This window comes from Urocampus carinirostris, chromosome 3 (assembly GCF_059441175.1).
Source record: "Urocampus carinirostris isolate Australia breed hairy pipefish chromosome 3, RoL_Ucar_1.0, whole genome shotgun sequence".
NCBI classification, from domain to species: Eukaryota; Metazoa; Chordata; class Actinopteri; order Syngnathiformes; family Syngnathidae; genus Urocampus; species Urocampus carinirostris.
This window is the reverse complement of record NC_142351.1, coordinates 33382989-33403713: the sequence shown is the minus strand read 5'-3', so window position 1 is coordinate 33403713 and position 20725 is coordinate 33382989. Positions and strand designations below refer to the sequence as shown.

Sequence of the window (20725 nt, the reverse complement as noted above, 5' to 3'; positions counted from 1 at the left end):
TGTCTGCATATCCATTGAAAATATACAGCAAATCCCCATAATATTAAGCATTATTCAAAGAAGCATGCAGTGGAAGAAAATAATGAAACAAATATTTGCCTTGGCAACCACCCACTGGACCTCAAATAAATTTAAGCTGATGAAACCTACAAGTTATACTCATGATCAAACAGAAAAGCTACTTGCTTCAATTAAAGTTCTTTTTGTTTGGTTTGGGTTTAGTGCTATGACTAAACCCTCCCTATTTGACCAGTATGTGTGGGTCATAGATTGCCATGGATCAATGAATGCCATGACCAGGTAAACAGTTAATCCGTCACCATCCACTATGATACAACTTCAAAACTAAACATACTTGCCATGCTTAAATTGTTTTTTTTTGAGAAGCAAACTTGTGTGCAATCCTTGGCATATGCAAGCTGTTCTGGGGTCAGTTTCCATTCAATTCACTCACAAAATGTGATGTTCACTGTGTAGATCAAAAGTGTCACATTGATTATCTTAATACATCTTTTACTTCCTGATACTTTTATACCTTTTGATAACTGTAGTTTTCTCTTCCTCCCAGCTGACTACAGCACCAGTGAGATGCTAGTCAATATGGGAAACCTTCCACTGGATGAGTTTTACCCTGCCGTGGCCATTGTTACCCTGATGCGCATCCTAAGGGATCCATCGCTGTCAAACCACCACACCATGGTCGTCCAGGCTGTTACTTTTATTTTCAAGTCTCTTGGCCTCAAGTGTGTCCAGTTTCTACCGCAAGTCATGCCCACCTTTCTCAATGTGATCCGTGTGTGTGATGCCAGTATACGAGAGGTAGGCATCGCTACAAATGTACAACAATATTGAGTTATTTCCCTTTCATAATTTTAGTATTCACATAACCAGCCTGGTCTAATTGCATTTCCTCTTTGTGCTTCTCCAGTTCCTTTTTCAGCAGATGGGAATGGTCGTATGCTTTGTAAAGATCCACATCCGCCCCTACATGGATGACATATTCACCCTCATCAGAGTGAGTAATTATGTTTACTTTCCAATCTTCTAATTACACTCCCCTTTACCTCATCACAGAGGATGTTCCAATGATTTAAGGCCATGGATGAGGTGAGCAATGGGAGGATAGAAGACCCCAAGAGAAGCTTAGAGCGAAAAACTGGCAGATGTTTTTAGAAAGCCTCCCTTGGCGCATGTTTATTGATTAGTCAGCCGGCCCGACTGTAATTTCTTTTCAGAGTAGCCTGGAAGAAAATACATTTTGGGATTCATTTCATGTATTTCCATTCTAGCAACTTTGGTATATTAGGAAAGGCCTGCTTTTTAATAAAAAGCTTGCAAACGTTTTGCCTAACTAATTTCGTTGTTGCATTGTGCAAAATTATTGAAGGACACACTTTTGGGTCTTTGGGCCCTTTCATAATAAACTATAAGCATTAAATAATTATAACTACCTTGACACAATGGTGATGTTTTTTCTGCTTTTCGGTGGAGAGGATCCTTACTAGAAAGTAGGATGCCTTGTTCCCCAAAACCACGCTTCTCCTGAAAACCTTCCGGACACAGCGCAGACTCGCATTTCGCTCTGGACGTGGTGCTTTCAATGACCAAACATGCAGTCAAAACTTTTAATATTAAAAGAAAAAGCCTTGGTGTTTTAATCCGTTTGATGTCTCAGTTCATTTTTCAAATGAACTCCACTTGATAAACCTGAATTTTATCACTATACTCTTGAGAATTTCTGCAAAACACACTCACAGTGACGGGTCCTCTGTATGCAATTAGCCATTTTCAGGAGATGGGATGGGATACTGGTTGGAGTAAAAGATTGTGCTTCATTTCTTAGAAGGGTGAACTGAGTAAAAAAAAAAAAAAAAAAACGTTTTTTTTTTTTAGTACTCAATTGGCATTATAAAATTGCCAAAAGCTCTCAAATGTTTATTGAGTCAAATGTGTATTTCTTTGAAAGTAATGGTCCATGTCATTACTTTAGGTTTTTGCAATCATATTTCTCACTTATCTTTTTAGTTCTCATATTTTTTTACAAAGAGGTTTCTAGGGTTACGTCATTTGACATAAAATTTCCGATTCTGAAAAACGTGTACAGAGTGTCTTGACCACATTTCAAACAGTGATCACTCATTTTATCACTCACTATAAACAACTGGAAACTTCGAAATGGATTTTTACCTCTCTGCTTGACCGTTTTGCAACACACTCTGAATGACGTCTGAAGCCTCAACCCACCTTATGTAGCGGCACATAAGTATTTCTCTAAGCAGGTCCTAAAGAATCATTTCACATATAGTAAAAAAAAAGTTTCACTGACACTTTTATCACATAAGTGCTGAATCCATGTGAGTGTTGTGCAATTGTAAACCCATTTGCGAGGCACTTTGATGGAATGGCACAACATATGATCTTACTGTGTTAGTGTGGAACTTGAAAAGCACTTTCAGTGCTGATAAATCTTTGTGAGAAATAATTGAGAGAACCGTGCTCCTGGGTTTCAAGTCCCAGTGAGTTAATAAAAGGCGAGTCAAACAAAGAATCTATTCAATTTTTCCCTCCTCCTGCCAACTGCTGTATCCAGATGAGAGGGCTGGAATAACTATTCAGTACATGCTCTGCTCAGTAGAAAGAAGCCACGTGCAAGAACGTCAGGAAGTCGCTATTTGCCTCCTGGCCATTTGATCAAACACACCTTCCACTAGTTATTCATTTTTCAGATGGTCGCGATTGATACCAGAGGATTGTATTTTTCAGTAACAAAGCTAATCCGGAAATGGTGTCATTGTCCTGGGTGCGCATCTCTAACATCATCTTAATTCTTACAAAGTTTCTGATCCCTTCGCCCTCCTTAAAACTCAAAATGGGACAACACTCATTGTTCCTTGATCTAGCGCATGAAAACTTCTCAGCCTTAAAGTAATTACAGTTTGTCCTATTTTTTTTCCTGATTCCGGCAAATCCTCAAGATGAGGCAACAGCCGCATAAATGCTTTGCAATCCATACTCTGAATATTATGAACGGCACATCAAAAAACTATGAAGGCCATAATTGCAATAACATTTAATAAGGTCAACCATATATTTTTATAATAATGTGCAACTTGGTCCCTCTGCTTTTTCACTTAACCTCATGGATCTTTGTGAGGCTGGATTTTGAGAAGAGGCCCTGATCTGATATAATGGAACATTTTCTTAGTGCCTTTATCAACCCACCTGCGCACGTATGGAAACCACTCGTCAGCATTAGACAGAGACAACACATAAGTAAACAAAAAAATAGTAAATAAATGAGGAAAATGATCAAGTTTATGTACACCTAATACTTTGTAACACTTGAAAGCAATTAATTGAGGACCTTCAGTTTCTGTTTTATAACAACTTTTTCAAAATAACACTCCGCCATGAAATGTTTTGTTTTGTTATTTAACTATATTTAATGAGAAGATGAATTTATAAAGTGGCTTACTCAATTTAAATCTTGCTTACCTATTTTTTTTAGAAAGAAACTTTAAATTTGCTTAAAATTTAAAAAAAAACATTTTTTCCCATATTACTGTCGAATGTCTGAAGTTCTTTGAATACATATAATTGTTACATATAATTGTTATATATTTGAATCAATCCAATAAAAACATCATTGACCTTTAGGTGTGTTGTTTGGCTTTTACTGAGCAGACTGCATTTTCCTTATGCTGAGGTTTTTTCTTGCCCTCGTGTAGGTGTTAGATCAGGGGATGGTGTAATAATATTCCGTAGTGTGCAATAGTCTGTGGTCTGTGCAGCCCTTTGAGACTCCTTGTGATTAAGGGTTGTACAAATAAACATGACTTGAATTGAATAAAGTTGTTATTGTTTTGCAGGAGTACTGGACCCCCAACAACCCCATGCAGAACACAATTATCCTTCTGATAGAACAGATTGTGGTGGCCCTGGGTGGAGAGTTCAAACTTTACCTGCCTCAGCTCATCCCACATATGTTACGCGTCTTCATGCATGACAACAGCACTGGGCGCAGTGTTACTATAAAGGTAATATGCAACTTGCTTCTTCTAAACAAAACATCTATTTTTTCAAATACTTAAGATGAGGACACAATATATTTTTTTCTAACATTTGCAAAAGTCTATGTTCTTGCACATGTCGACTGCACTACGTTTACTGCTCACCTTGCACAATGTCTGACCATTTCTTTTTTCTGCACTATGATGTCTATGTTTGCACCAATGCTTATGCTGACTATTTTTTTGCACTATGATGACTTTGCACCAAATGCAATATTGCACAACCCTTACGATACCAACGGTATCACGATAACACTGTATGTAACATCCCACATGCCGACATTTCTTGTGTAAATACCATGTAAATTATAACTATAGCCTTATCCCCCTTGTTTTATAACCTTATCTTCTCTGTTCCATTATCTTCTTGGCTCATACCTCACTGTGAATGTGTAAAACTGGAGTGTCATGCCCAATTTCGTTGTCACAATATGTTAACCCATTTTGTAACAATGACAATAAAGGTATATTCTATCTATCTATCTTAAAATCCTGCTCGAGTCTAAAAGGGTATTGCATATCAAGTTAGAAAAATATCTGACTCGAAACAATCAGAATTACAATGTATGCTATAATTTTTGTATGCATGCATAATTCCAGCTTTTTTCAAAGTTAAGTCCGCTTAAGTGTTGCATTCTCCTTAACGTGATTTTTTTAATATAGGTCATCATTTTTCAACCTATCGATGTGTTTGAATTATTTCGAACTACAATTGAATACAAATTGTGTCTTTGAGGTTCAAACTACTACTCTCATTCTTCCATCCTTTATCTGCACCACTTATCTTCAGTAGGGTTGTGGGGTGCTCTATCCCATCCCGGCTGTCTTTGGGCAGTGGGCAAGGGACATCCTGAACTGGTTGCCAGCCAGTCACAGGGCAACTACTACTCTGATAATTTTTAAAAACCTATACTTAAAGGTGGTGTACGTAACTTGGAAAATATTCCAACTACTGATGCCATCTCCTGGTTGAAATCATCATTTCATCTTTTGTCAAGCTGCCTGTCTGCCGTGTGCACGTTTCTGTCTCTCTTAGATGCGCTCAGGGATCTGGTTTGGTATTTGAACTTTATTCTTAACAGTCCTTTTTTCAGTTTGACTATTTTCATCCTCGAATAAATGAAAACAACCAACATGCGTGTGAAACCACTATCAACTCCCCTACCCGCCCTCCCCCTGCCTCCTTTCGGCCAGCCAAGTGCGCTGAGTGGCCGGAAATCTGATTATAAAAGTAAGATAAAAGCAGATAGGTGCAGTGAAAAAAATATAAAGGCTCTTTGAATTAAGTTGGGCATTGTTCACACATACCTAATAAAGAAAACATTTAATTTTAAGCTTTTTAAAGACATCTCAAATTACGCACCCCACCTTTGAATGTTCACATTAAATTTCTAGTTGGAAAAACAAGTAAGACAAAGGTATTTGGTAAAAACAACAAACCAGTATTTTAGATATTAAATGAAAACACAGCTGCTGTCTGACTGCTTTGAACCAAGTCTTGTAAGTCAAGTAACATCTGGTATACATTTTTCTTGTACCATGTTCTTTAGGTAGAGGCTGGTCCTCTTTGTAGGTATTTTATTTTTAAATTACAAACAAAAAAGCAACTCATAGATGCTTCTCCTGTGAATGTCATGCATTACAATGATTCAATCTTCTCAATGTTGCACTGATTAATATTAATTGATATTTTTTTCTAAAATGGTTTTAGTCAAATTCCAGTATTATTTTCTTGAAATATCATATACTATTCAAGTTCTATTTTTTTTTGTCGTCATTAAACTCATTCCTTGCTAAACCGTTTTAGTTTATCCTGTAATATAACAAATACCCCTGCATCCGGGCCTGTTTGTGTTTTTCATTGAAATTCTAAATCGTAGTTCAGGGTCCACAAGGATTTTATCATACGTCAACTAGCCATAGACCCAGCTCCAGGTTAGTCTCTGAGGCGTTTATATTAGATAACCACAGCCTATTGAATACAGAATGGGTAATCTGTGAGTCAGATATTGATTTGGATTTAATTTTTGATAATTGGGGGTTGCACACAATTTAGATGAATTACATTCCAGTGACTGCTACTCAAAGGAGAGAAAGAGAAAAACATACCACCTTTTTTCCAAGAGACTGTTTTTTCTATCTGCAGCTATCCCGCTTGCAGCTTCTTGATGTTGTTGCTTGTGCACATTAAACAGGGGCACTGACGTGTCCATGTGCTAGGCTACTTAACGTTTTGGGACTGCTGCTAATGAATATACAGTGGGACCTCGCTACTTCGCGGTCTGCAACATAAAAATAAACACAAGTTGCCATAGTTGGGCAATGCAAATGCTGTCTTATTTTAACAATGTATTGTTGTAAGCTTTTTATTTCGTTAACCAATTTTTGGGTCAATTTAACCCTACCAACAAACACAAGCACTGCAACACATCATTTTATGTTCGACCATCCACTGCTTTCATACAGGATTATACATTCCTCTATCAAACTATGGAAAGAGTAAATCAGCAAAATAAAAATAAAAATCTTAAATGCAGCATCTCCTTTAAGCTTTGTATAATATTTATATGGTGATGCTGAGGCCCACTGTGATGTTTGTAGTTTTCATCTTTCATCTGCAGCTGCTAAATGCTATCCAGCTTTTTGGCGCCAACCTCGACGACTACCTCCATCTGTTGCTGCCTCCGATGGTCAAGCTGTTTGACGCACCTGACGTACCTCTTCCGTCCCGCAAGTGTGTACCATACATTTTTGCATGTAGTGTTGCATTGTCCTGAAATGTGATTTTTATCAAACTGTACTTAATAATCTGTATTTGCTTAAGAACAGATGGTGTTTACTTTTATTTCTATTGAGGATTTCTAAATGTCACATTATAATATCGCATTATGACCAAGACAGTACACCTCTGGGATACAAAATTAATCCATTCTAAGGTGTGGATTTATAGGGAAAATCGTCACATGGATGGATATAGAAAGCCATGGCAATCTGCAAATGTGTTCCAAACCTCCTGTACCCTTCACCGCTTAAGGCTAAGGTGTGGGCGTGTATATAAAGGAACGGGCGTTATGCAAAAGATAATGTTTTAACAGCACTGAATATGGCAGAGACACGCCTACAAAGCACAAATTAAACTGGCGGCCATCACCTATGTGGAAGAAAATTGAAGACGAGCAGCCAGGAGATCATTTTAAATTGATGAATCAATGGTTTGCAAGTGAACAAAGCTGAAAACGAACTCCAACTAGTAAAGAAAACTCAGCTTAGCTTCACTTGAAATAAAGTGAGGTGGGCTGAGTTGGAGGAAAGACTTGAGCGGTCGATCATTGAGAAAAGAATGAGTGGGAGCAGTGTTCCCTCTAAGCTGCGCGCGTGCGCAATTGCGTACTGCTCGCACATTCTCAGCGCACAAGAAAATCTAGCCAGCGCACAAAAATGAGGGCTCAAAATTACTATTTAAGAAGCAACTCGAGTCAAAGTTACAGTGCATGAAGGTAAAAATACACGGGTTCCCCTGACGTTGTGTCCTAAATGCGGTATTTTGAAGTCGAGTCGAAGGAGAACGAAGTTGAGTTAAAGTTAGTAGAGTTTGTTGGGGAACCAACTTCTTCGGCTCGGCTCACTAAAAGGAACCGGCTCTTTCAGGTCCTAAACGGCTCTTCGGGTTGTTTTTGCTTCTTTAATCCCAACATGATGAAATATTATGTAAAATTATGCACAAAATGACTTAAAGGAAGGGGGGTGGAACAAAAAAGAAAAAAAATACCAAAATGAAATAGTCAAAAGCTGAGAAAAAAAGAAACAAAAGGAAGAGAAAAAAGAAGGAACATTTTAGAAAAAAAGCCAGAAAAAAGAAAAAGAAATGTAAGAAAAAAGTAACAGCTCGGAAAAAAAAAACACAATGAGATTTTTTTTTAAAGGAATTTGAAAAAAAGTAGAAATAAAACACGGAAAAAAGACGAAAAAGTTTGTGTTGCATTCAAATAATTTCCAATTATATCAAGTGAATCTTGTTGCCAACATTGTACTTCCACTAAAAAATGTGATTAAGTACAGTTCTGTATCTTACAACCGACTAAATAAGCCCCCAAAAATGTTAGTATTATGTGACAAAATATATCAGGACATAAAAAGAAATGGATATCTTGTGAAAGAATTGTAAGAACAAACGACGTTTGTAGGCCGTACAACCTTTGCAATAGTACATGAGCCAATTCATTCAAAAGAGAAAAATAATTTTGCATTGCCGGAAACTCAGCAAAATGTAACTTGATGTCAAGTTTTGGACATGTTTGATAATTAATTATCTTGCCACACTTGGGATTATGGTTGCTCACTGTGGTTTCAAGCGCTGCTCACCGACTTTGTGTGAACGCTCAGACCCGTGGAAAATTAGAGGGAACATTGAGTGGGAGCAATGTTTCGTCGATCGCCGTTCGGTTAAAAGCACTAACGCTAGCAGAAAAAAATGAGAATTGAACATTTCCAAAGAAGCATGGCTTGGTGCTTTTGTTTTATGAGAGGGTGTCATTTTTCCATTCGGACCAGGACTACGATGGCGCAAAAACCTTCAGTCGATTATAATAAAAATAAAAATTTGAGGTCCAAACCCAGTTTTGCTCCTGCTCTTTTTTTTTTCTTTTTTTAAATGTTTTTTTTTAGCCATTCGTTTTACTTTTTAATCAATACTTGAATAAACCACATCAAAACTCAGTTCTGCTCCCGCTCTATTTTAAATACACACACTTGTTTGCTTATCTGTGTTGTTGTAAGGCGGCTGCGGCAGAGGGCACCTGTGCCCTGTCGAGTGGTGCGCCCTGTGTATGTGTTGAATACAGAAATAGAACCACCGATGGAACACGGTGCGCCCTATGGTCGTGAAAATACAGTATTAAGAGTTATTCAGATAACTCTTGCATAAAGAACATGCTTACCAAATTATCAGTATTACTCCAAATCACTTAATCCAATGAAGTATATTCATTCTCAGTGTCACCTTTTACAACTGGAGGCAGTAAGCCGCTTTCTCCTCCCGCTTCGAAAAATGCATAACGGCATCATCATGATGCCCTGACACAAAACTAAAGTAGACCAGCCTCTTGTGTGACGTTGACCTTTAGCATCTTAGAGACATATTAGGCACGTAACTCCCACAGTCCTTCGGGTGGGTTATCGATTATATTTTTACGTGTACTAGTATATATAATTTTTGAAAAGAATATTAATTAATTATTCTATTACTTTGTAATCCAGAGTTGCCTTAGAGACACTGGACAGACTGACAGAATCCCTGGACTTCACAGACTACGCTTCTCGCATTATCCACCCGATCGTGCGGACACTTGACAGTACGCCTGATTTGCGCTCCACGTCAATGGACACCCTGTCTTCGCTTGTGTTCCAGTTAGGCAAAAAGGTAACTTATTGCGGTCTTCATGGCTATCAGATGGTGCCTACAGTCAGTAGAACACTTCTCTCCTTTCTACCACAATCAGACAAATTTCAGTTGTTATTTTACCCCCTGCACTAACGATTAGACTGCTTGGGTCATGGTCTGTTTTTCAGTGGGAGGTTCTTTTTATAAGTGTGAATAAGGTCACAATTGCTTTGCCTTAGCCCTCCCTATTCATCAACAGTATCGTTAGCATTCCTTATGTAGCCACGTCTGGCAGCATGTGAAAAAGAAGCTTTTGATGTTGCCCTATAAGTAGTTTGATCCTCATTTATTTGGCTTATGGAAAAAGGATTTTAGTGTAACCTAAACCAAGTATATAATTAAGCGCACATAAACCCTTTTACTTAACTTTGCTTCACCTTCCTCCCATCTGTAGTACCAGATCTTCATCCCCATGGTAAATAAAGTAATGCTGAAGCACCGGATTAACCACCAACGCTATGACATACTTATATGTCGTATTGTTAAGGTAAGCCCTTTCTTGATTGATAAATTAGATTCTTAAATGTATTAGATTATAGCTTTAAATTCCAAGCATTTTTGAAGAGGAAATGGTCATAAACAACTTATATTTATAATGAGCACAACTAAATAAGTTTTTAGTTTTCCTGTTCGGACATATACTTGTTAACTAACAAAATCTTTTTGGACACATTTAAGATTTAGTCTTCGTGTTGCCTTTTTAAAAACAAAATTATACTGTCCTACATGTCGCTGCTCATACAGGGCTATACTCTGGCAGAAGAAGAGGAAAATCCTCTGATCTTTCAGCACCGCCATCTTCGTAGTAACCAAGGTGATGCATTGGTCAGTGGACCTGTGGAAGCGGGGCCAATGAAGAAACTTCATGTCAGCACAACTGCACTTCAGAAGGTCTGAAAGGAAATCTTTGAAAATGTGTATATTTGGTTTCGTAATTGAACTGAAGATTTAAATATTTTAGCAACCATTCGTATGAAATACATAAAACTATTTAAGTTGACAGCTATATGTCTAAGACCAACCCCAGTCTTGTGTGCAAGGCATTTACATTTACTTGGGGTGGTTACAAAAAACAGTCACAAAATAGAGGGAAAACACTCAGGAAATTTAATGAGTGCAGATTTACACTAATGATAAAAAAATGTCTATGGAAATGAAATGTTAAAAAATGTTTAAAGGACAGACCTGTATCTGGGCGCAATAATATAGTACAATATATAGCTCAGATGAGCTGTAGCAGGATGTATGTAGTCTCCTACTTATCAAAAGTCATACAAGGGTAATTTGAAATCGTCAAGGTTGTTGCTGCAGTGGTTAGTCAGGCCATTATTACGTCACATTCATGGTTATTGCATAAACTGTCGTTTGAAAAATGATGTATTTGCACAATGTACAATGAAGCTTTTTATTCATAGCACACCTAATTTCAACAGAAAAAAAGTTGCTGAGTTAGGCTTTTAACATAACGTTCCATGACAGAAACAGACTTCCCCCACATACTGTATTTCTCTAAAACCTTCAAAAACGATCTGTTGCGCACAGGCGTGGGGCGCCGCAAGAAAGGTTTCCAAGGATGACTGGCTGGAGTGGTTAAGACGTTTAAGTGTCGTCCTCCTGAAGGAGTCGTCCTCCCCGGCGCTGCGATCGTGTTGGTCATTGGCTCAAACCTACATCCCATTGGCCAGGTACACCACCAACTCTTAAACAGACTCAAGTATTAGGACACCTGGACCCTTATAAGTATAAACAATTATATGGAAAAATAATGGTGATTAACCCAGCTTGAGTTGATCATTTTAGCGTTTCTGTTGAACTAGAAAAAAAAAATCTTTTTGCAAGACTTACCACAAATGGAACTGTTCAAAGCGTTTTTTTAGCCAACAGAAAAGCTTACATCTGGACTGATGTATGGTACTCAAGCCAAACCAACCCATGTCAATATAATACTATATATTTCATCGGACCTGTCAAAACTTGAAATGTTCGAGTTCTTTGTGTATCCTTCACAGTGAGGAAAAAAATATCAATTTGTAGAAATTGCAATATGAATAGGTCACACCCTGAGCGAAAAACAGTGTGAATGTTGTTGTGAATCTGTGTACTGGTTGCAAATACTAGTAGCTTCCAGATGTGATCATAAGACTGTAAATTTGAAGCAGATTGCACTAGTTTGATCAGTGTGTGTGTGTGCAAGAGGCACGCAGTTGAAACATTGTGTCTTCCCCCAAAACACCATATGTGCTTTTAACATTTGCCTACGTCTGTCCTCAGGGACCTTTTCAATGCGGCTTTCCTTTCCTGTTGGTCAGAGCTAAGTGAGGACCAGCAGGATGAGCTCATCCGCAGCATAGAGTTGGCACTTACATCGCAGGACATTGCAGAGGTCACACAGACGTTACTTAACCTGGCAGAGTTCATGGAGCACAGTGACAAGGTTGGCATTGAGCAATGAACGACCAAAAATGCCCTGTCCAAATACAAAGTGGGATTGTGGGTGTCACTTTTTTTTTTGAGGAAACAAACAAGTGTAAATAATCCCATCATTTAAACTGATTGCCTTGATTTTTTAAAGCTGAAATAGGTAAGTTGAAGTATGGAGTGGATAGTGGGCAGAGGGCGTCACAGTTTGTCATAAATGCAGAGGAAAAAGGTACAAATGTGCAAAGTAATGCCCTCCCATTTCATTTTTCAAGATGCACAAATAATGTTAAAAATCCAACAATATGAAATTTAGAAAACAAAAATAATGTACGGCGAATTCCCCTTACTTCAAAGGACTGGTTTGTGTAACATTATGATTCAAGGATGACATAAAACTGACCAAGTACCTTGGTTATAGAGGTAGCATTACAACTTAAAGCTAAAGTTGAGAGACTCGACACATGTCCAAAGTTAAGCACTCCCAAAGCAATATCCGCAAGAAAAAAATATAAAATATTCGTCAGTTTTTCCAATCATATATTGTTTGTGTTAAATGTTATACATATATATGTTATACAAATACTGTAAAATTCTCTCCAAGAAAAAGATTTAACTTGCTCTTTACATTATGGTCTGGTGAAAAATGAAGTTAATATTTCTCTCATTAAATGCCATACTTTTCTCTTAAATGGAAACAGCCAGCTGATTTTTGCCATTTTAACTCATTTTTGAAGGCCAACAGAAAAAATGAAAAGAGGAAAAAGAAGAGTTTATACGAGTGCTAAGAAACGCACGTACTTACACACAGATCATGAACGAGCTGATTAAGGCTGCATTCATGACTTTAAGCAAGGAGATGGTGGCAGAGAGATCAAAGTTTCAAATTCTGTAGAGCTTCATTAAAAGGGGATATTTGATTGTGTTGTTTCAATCTGAAATATGAACGTGAAAAGGTATTTCCAGCTCATTTAATTTGTCAATGCAATACTGGGATAACCAAGGCACAATGCTCTTGGTCTGGGCACTAAAAATGTCAGCCTATGCTAACTTGTGCTGAATTGTGCCACACTGAGGAACTTCTTTGGGATTTGCTGCTGTAGATGAATTTCCTCTGTGGAGAGATTATAATCTGTTCTCCTTTTCAGGGCCCTCTACCATTGAGAGATGATAACGGCATTGTGCTTCTTGGTGAGAGAGCTGCCAAATGCCGTGCTTACGCCAAAGCTTTACATTACAAAGAGCTGGAGTTTCAAAAAGGTCCCTCGCCCCTTATTCTGGAGTCTCTTATCAGGTAGGAAATTGAATTGAATTTCTTAATTAAACCTGCATGTGCATGCTGATGCGTGCTGTGGCTTGGTTGAAAAGCCAGGACATTTGAATTGAGGAGTGGTTAATATACACATATCATGTTTAAACAACTATAACAGTAAAGATTTATACTAAAACTTGAAATCTATTACTGCAACTGCCTCAGATCTGATATATTGATTTCATTAATTTCCTCTATTTAATTAGCAAAGCACATCGATCAAATTGCAAAGGAGGTATCAAGTCATAAGGAGTGTTATACTCTTCCGGAGCTATGAAAACAAAATGTAATAAGATCTAAACCAAGCAGAACTAATTACCACCATAAGTAATGAAATCGTATAGCAGTAGAAGACTCACTCTGATTTCTCAGATGTTTTTTCCCCTTCTGTTACTATTCTTTGATTCTTAATTTGGAAATATGTTTCTGCTAATTTCATTGCACTATTTTCCACTGCACTCTTTGGTCTTTAGCACTGACAGCATAGGCCAGTCACCAAGAACTACCTTGTAAATACTTTTTTATTAATCCTAAAATATTTTTTTACTCATTTTACACTTTAATGTCTTTGAGTACAATATTTATCCTGAGAGCCTCGTCTTACTTTTATTGTGAACAATGTTCACTATTTTGTCATCGATGACTATAAAGACAATTCTAATTTTAATCTCAATTCCTGAAGGAAAGGGTTCGTAAACTTTTAGAAGAATAAACAGTTTGTCAACGAGGACAATAAAAATCTAGAGATTAAATATCTTTCTCTTTGTAGCAGCTCTATATTATAAAGATGTTTTTCTTTTAAAAAATATTTTTAAATATTTTACAGTTTGATATGCCAGTATGCTACCACTAGTTAAACTGCTTTATTATAAATCTCTCTCAAGATTACTGTTGCCAGTTTAGGTCAATTTCATGCCTCTGTTAATTGTTCCTGGTAGCACAACTATTGTCACAGAAATCTAGTCAGACAGGTAACAGAGATACAAGCCAACATTCAATTAAAATTCTTGTAACTTAAACTTACAATGCACGAGCCATTACTGTTGTTCATTCATCACATTTTTACTTATTTTTACTGTTTTTATTAATTCTCTGTTTTCCGAATGGTGTACATCAAGTAGTTTTCCAGGCATCTAATTGGAAATTTTCCCCTTTTTCATCTCAGAGTGCCTGGATTTGTTTTTCATGAGCCTGTTCTCAATTTCTCAGTAGCCTTGATGATGATGAATGATGGGAACAGGCACTTTAGCGTTTTCAATATCCCATCTGTTTTTTTACATCTGCAGAATTTCCCATTTGAAAAGAAAACAAACAATAAATAATTGTTGCACCAATGCATCTGTAAAAAGGAAAACGGATACTTCATTAGTCATCATGTTAGCATTTTAACAATATTTAAGACATGCTGGACTTTGAATTATTTAATAGCTGTTGCGTTATTAATGACTATCTAATGATTTTGAGATTCTTTTGGACTTCTATTTTGTTAAATCTAAACAAAATTATTATTTCCTAATGAATATTATTGCAGCTTTCCACTTTTCTCTAAATTGTAGTGGAATGTTTCCATGACTAAATCTAGGCTCACTATTAAGTGTCGGAATTTTTGGGTACCTCGTGGTTCAATTACGATTTAGGGGTACGTTTATGATTAGGAAACAATTTTTGAATTTTTTTTCAACATTTACGCCCTTTATTAAGTAAAATATATGTCCTTTTAAATAATTTCTCATCTGTAACAAAACAATAACAAGTCTCAACATAACTTCTACTACAGTTTATGCGAACTGCCAGAAAGAGCACACAAACACTAGGTCCAAATAATTACTTCAGCTCTTCAAAAGTGCCTTGCGGCTTTTTAATTCTTGAGTTTCACCTTCAGATGTCACGTGTATCATAGAAAGAAACTAAAGTATAAGAAAACTCGGGTGGGTTTTTTCCTAATCTTTTTCCTGATCTAGTTTCAAACCTTCATTTTTCCATCACAAATAATAAAACGCGCAGTTTCAATAACAAATGATTCAGTGAAGAAAGTTCTTTACGCACCACATCCCATCAAATGCAATCATTGTTGCCTTTAACAGAGGTTCTATTACTTAGATTTTAAGTGAATGTGAGTGGTATCACCTACGTGAGATTACACACTTTTGCACAAAAACTTTTTTGTCTGTTACATGTTAGCCGACACTTCAGCAAGTACAGTCTTGCCAGCCATCACTTGAACCCCTCCGTGGGGCTTTCAGCGCAACACGACAAGCATATAATGTCTCGTGTTCTGCTGTAGACATTGCATAAAGTAAACTACCTCGACACTTTTGCGTTTGAATAATATGTTTGTTTGCATCAGCCAGTGCCAAAGCGGAAATAGAATCTCGTTTGTTTGTTCGGCCTTCCATATAGCCGTCGATTACTATATTATTAGACTTATATTAATCATTAAAACTTAAACTTGGACGGTAAGTAATCGATTCTGTTTCGTTCACGTCAGAATCCCAATGCAAATTTTTCCCCACCCCTACTCAGTATGTCAAGTCAAGTCATGTTTATTTGTATAGCCCTTAATCACAAAGAGTCTCAAAGGGCCGCACAGACCACAGATTATTGCAAACCACATACTATTATGACACCATCCTCTGATCTAAAACTTACATATGGGCAAATAATACACAGATATTGTCAACATAAAATATATGTTATAGATGTGTGTTTTAGAGCATTCCACAGCACCGGAGCCAAAATGGAGAACGCTCTTGAACCTGCGGATATCTTCTTGGCTCTTGGGATCACTAGTAGACCAGCGTTTTCAGAGCGAAGGCTCCGGACCAGAACATAGGGGGGAATTAAATCTGAAAGATATGAGGGAGCAAGTCCATGCATGATTTTGTATACTCTGCCTACCTTTTTCCCCAACTGGAGGTACTGTATGCTTTTCACTGAGCATGTTCCATCGTCATTATAAATGATTAAAGTAGGCAATGTTATGTGGTGTAATTTGCTGCAGGATCGAAACCACATGCCAGTAAATTATTTGTGCCTGTGGGTACCATACAAATACTTGGAATGTACACTGTGAAGGACTTTGAGTTTAAATTTAGGATGATCTGATTCAGTTAGAGGGCTGCCTTTTATATCATTCAACCCTACCATATTTGATTTTTTTTTATAAATCAATAGCCTAAACATGTTGTGTCTCATGGCACAAAAAGTGTTGTTGTAGGAAACAGCTCAGACGGGATTCAATATTGCAAACTTCTCTGAGTGCACGTTCAGTGTGAATGAACACACAAGAATCGATGGCTGCAGCAATCCATGGAAAGCACCATTGTGCCATGTCCTCTTACATTCAGTTTTTCTCATAAAAGTTCTTAAATTCACTCGTTAGCTGTCAATGTTGACTTAGTTCAAGGTTGGATTTGTTGTTTATAATGTCTACTGTGCCAAGTGTGTCTTGATGTGTGTATAAAAGGGTATAAAATCCGATATTTGAGGTTATCTGATTTATTTTGGAACAAGTCGACATAGTGGAAATTGGCCAGCGTTATTGAACAGACTGTTTAACCTTAGAACATCAACATTATGAAAACCCAAATTGGTTCACAGTACATCACCTTTGGAATTGAGAACTTGCACATTCCAAGTGGAAATTTTAAATGTCAACATATTTTGCTTATAACAGAACTTTATTAGTAAAAGCCAAAACACTGATTGATCCCCGTCATACTTTCTACTTTATGACTCAGCAGCGGCTAATTATTGCTTTAAGCTTTAACCAGATCTGTTCTGTTGTGCAGGTATAACTGTATGCAACTCTTATAGCCTGCATGTTTTCAAAATGAGGACGTTTGCGTTCGGCTTTTGTTTTAATGTTACTTTAGTCCACTGATAAGCAGGTTGAAGGAACTGCCATACTCTGGATAGAAGTTCATATACAGTAGAAAATGCATCTTTCGTCTGATCTGCTCTAGCTCATTCATCGTTATATGACTTATAACTGTTCCAAACAAAAGTAATGTTTTTACAGTTTCCGTTGTTTCCACTGTGATGATTACATGTATAGACTTGAAGGAATGAGTCTTCTGACACATTCCAAAAGGCTTTCGGTATATTGTCTGGTAATTTCTTCTAAAATGGAAGGGATACCATAACAGCCCCTTAATTATATGTTTATTGTAGATTAATGTGGCACCTTGTAAAATCTGTCTACAGTGAGCATTCCTGCCTGAAGCTACTTTTTTCAAAGATATTGTTAAACAAATTAAGAGAGCCTGGACAAAATTAATTTAAACAAAGCCCATGATGCTGTCTTGTTTCTTATTGCGTGGATGGAACATTTTGCGTGTGGTCTTCATTCCTGTGGTCACAACCCTAAGTCAGCTCAGTCAAGAGGTCAGCAACTCAAAGCAAATGGGCTTTGTATGAATAGTGAGAATACATTGGTATGTACTAGGTGAGTCAAGTTTTAAATCTAGTTAGCATCAGAAGTGTAAGGTTAAGAGGCATTTTTCTTTAAAAATATGTTTATTTTATCATATTAAAACAACATACTCACAGCTCTGTACACATTTTACAAGAGAGACATTTCTGACATTAATAGTGATTTTAAAAATAGAATGCAGCATAATTAGACATATATATTTTTTCTCATTCCAGCAAATAAAGAAATACATTGAATTAAGTTTTATTAAAACATTAAAAATATTTTTGTCTTACTAAAGGTGCTACCCTCCATTAATTAAGCTGAAAAAAATCAAAATTTAATCAATCTTCATTTGCGCTGTAAAAGAGTCACGATGCAGCCACTCATGGAAAAAAGAGAGTGATGAGAAACATATTCACATTCATTTTACAATCACAATACCAACCAAAAATGTAACTGAGCTGTACCTAATCAGACCAATAACAAACAAATTGACTTTCGTTGACAACTGATAGCAAGTTGTCATGCAGTTAATTGTTATTAAGTGAGAGCTATTATGATCTTGATCCAAAATGCATAGCTGTCAAGCTTATGGTTGGAAATTTACTGGCCTGACCTTCATTTCCACCTTTTTGAGTGAATAATTGGGGCCATGCCAGCCGTACCAAGTGATCCCATCTGTGCTCTTCGTGTGTTCACCATATCGGTAAAAAACTCCATTCAAGTTTGAGTCTGTGCAGCAGTTGTACCAGTAACCACCTGCAAAGAGACAATTAAGTTGAAAGAATTTGCCCAAGTATTGTATAACAGTATCTTTGTCGTTATTCCTTTTTTTTTATGCGTTACCTTTGCGAAGTGAAGCACAGTTATCCACACACTTGTCGTTGTCTTTATTGAAGGTGCTAAAGTTGGTGTTGTTGTGGTATCGCAAGGAATTGCCAGCATTGCCCCTGTACTGGCCAAGAAAGAGCCTGTAGCTGTTGAGTTCATTGGCCAAAGTGAAAAATCCATACTCAGCGTAACGATTTTCTCCTTCCCAGTCCTGTAATCGTACATTTTAATTGAGGCATAATCATTTCTGTGCACTCATAACATTGGTCATAAAGATATTTCATGCACAGCTTATGCATTTTTTTTTGCTGAGTGTCTAGACTTGTCTTTGCCAACACTTACCTCCATCTCAATCCTGAGCACACTGGGCTGCCTTGTTAGGCGGAATATGTGATCGTTGCCAAGCCAAAAGTCTCCACGGATGGATCCAAATCCACTCTTGTACTGTTTCCAGTCCCGGTTAAAAGACGTTAGACCAACTTTACGTCTTTGAATCAGAGTCCAGCCACCTCCGTTTGTCTTCATATCACAGAACACCTTTAAAGGATTTTCAAAATATTTATCAGAGGTGAAACTCTTATTAACAAGGTTATTACAATAAAGTGGTGCATAATTTAAAGAGGGCTTTATTTTTACTCACACTGAGCTCAGGCGTTCCCAGGAATTCATCTTTTGGAAGTTTGTACTCGCCAGAGATCTTGTAATTTTTGGTGAAGAGTGATGCACAGTCATAGATGGCATCTGGATAACGGAATATGGTCAATCAATTTAAAGTATGTTAATGTACTGATTGAACTATTACCATCCCAATGAATTGTCAGAAAAAAATGTCCAATAGTTGATTTTCTTTATTTTTAGATGTTATCAGGATTTCTCTTAAAATGTATTTTTAAATGTGTCCTGCTGTCTACTTGTGTGTCCAAGTGTAGTGTGTCCTAGCACAGTGGTGTTTCTTTTAATCTTTTAGACACTGAGTGTTGAGAGTAACGTAATTTCAATTATCCGTTTATGCTGCAGAATTGATAATAAAGGTGACTTTGACTTTGACTAAATTCTTAGCCCATCTAAGTTGCATCCTTCTTTGGTCTCCTGTCCATGTTTTTCAAAAGTCTGTCTTATATTTTCAATTGACATTTACGTTACTATGTGAGACTACACAATCAAGTTACTGAAATGTTAAATGGCGTCATGCCTGGTTTACTTGACTGTGGCAGGCAGCAGTGGTTAGTGTTGTTTTAATGCTGAAATGATATGGCTTTGACAGATGGTCACTTTGGCAGTTCTGTAGCTTAGATTTACAGTTCTTCATAAAAAAATGTCCAAATCCAAACAAGACTTTTGTTCTCCTATTTTGGCTCACAATTTTATAGAATGGACAAGAAACAGATACTTGAAGATATTCCAAAAAAATAGTACCAGTTGGGCTTTTGTTAACATCGGATAAATTTGTTTGAAACTCACCAGATGTTGTCTGAGGAGCAGACTGCAGGGTCTGAAGCTGCATGATCTCCACGCGGTTATTAATTTCAGAGTACCTGCTCTCAGCCTCGGTGACCCTTGCTTCCTGCTGCCGGTTTTGCTTGTCTAGGTCCATGATTTGCCTCACAACATTTATCAAGTCTGCTTCCTGTTTGCGACTCAGTTCCCCGAGAAGACTCGTTAAATTGGCCACTTGGACCTTTAAAGAACGCACCTCATCACAGCACTGAGTCTTTGTTGGCTTTGGTGTTTTCGGAATCTTCCTTGGAGTCTGAGCCCATGTCCCTGCAACTAAAAGAATGGTGACCGCTACAATGCTGAGATTTAATTTTGACATATTGCTTTCTACTTTCACCCTAAATAGCTCACTGTTTCCTTCCTCAATGAAGACCCCCGCTCTTACAGCATCTTAAGTATTTGCACGTGAATCCCCTCCCCCTTTCCTCCTAAATGCTCAACCCTCTGAGTGGAAGTCCTTTTTCTTCCTTTGACATTTCCCTGTAATTACCTTTCACCAATTACACTCTTTTTACATTGTCTTTGGGCTTTTTCCCCTGAAACAAAATGTGTTCCTCAAAATATATACATCTATTTTATGGAAGACTCTTAAGGTTGTCGCTCGATGTTCCAAAGGCATTTGGAATCATAGCTTAGCCCAGGGGTCGGCAACATATGGCGCGAGAGCCAGATAGAGCTCTTTTCATGTTTACATCTGGCTTGGAAGTAAACCAAGGACTGTAGTATTCTTTCTGTGACAA

The 20725-nt window shown here is 37.3% G+C and overlaps 2 protein-coding genes across 2 annotated transcripts in view; one reads left to right on the top strand and one right to left on the bottom strand.

Moving 5' to 3' along the window:
* mtor (mechanistic target of rapamycin kinase) overlaps window positions 1–20725 on the top strand; it is a 104375-nt gene that overhangs the window by 13890 nt on the left and 69760 nt on the right. Inside the window, exons 19-28 of the mRNA XM_088331541.1 lie at window positions 569–819; window positions 929–1015; window positions 3870–4037; window positions 6692–6804; window positions 9327–9489; window positions 9905–9997; window positions 10255–10401; window positions 11053–11195; window positions 11782–11944; window positions 13077–13222. Of these exons, the coding sequence (XP_088187667.1) occupies window positions 569–819; window positions 929–1015; window positions 3870–4037; window positions 6692–6804; window positions 9327–9489; window positions 9905–9997; window positions 10255–10401; window positions 11053–11195; window positions 11782–11944; window positions 13077–13222 (1474 nt within the window). The remainder of the gene's footprint in view (window positions 1–568; window positions 820–928; window positions 1016–3869; window positions 4038–6691; window positions 6805–9326; window positions 9490–9904; window positions 9998–10254; window positions 10402–11052; window positions 11196–11781; window positions 11945–13076; window positions 13223–20725) is intronic.
* Window positions 17740–20337, bottom strand: angptl7 (angiopoietin like 7). The gene is made up of 5 exons (XM_088329957.1): window positions 19950–20337; window positions 19129–19229; window positions 18831–19025; window positions 18504–18699; window positions 17740–18416 (listed from the first exon to the last, which is right to left on the bottom strand). The coding sequence occupies exons 1-5, from the start codon at window positions 20302–20304 to the stop codon at window positions 18247–18249; spliced, it is 1017 nt and encodes a 338-aa protein (XP_088186083.1). The 5' UTR covers window positions 20305–20337; the 3' UTR covers window positions 17740–18246.

Bases quoted from the DNA above. Each gene is read 5' to 3' on its own strand.
- angptl7 (XM_088329957.1), bottom strand. From the start codon at position 20,304: ATGTCAAAATTAAATCTCAGCATTGTAGCGGTCACCATTCTTTTAGTT. The intron at 19,230-19,949 runs GTGAGTTTCAAA...TCCGTTATCCAG, and splicing joins TGCTCCTCAGACAACATCTG to ATGCCATCTATGACTGTGCA. The intron at 18,700-18,830 runs GTAAGTGTTGGC...GTACGATTACAG, and splicing joins TGCTCAGGATTGAGATGGAG to GACTGGGAAGGAGAAAATCG.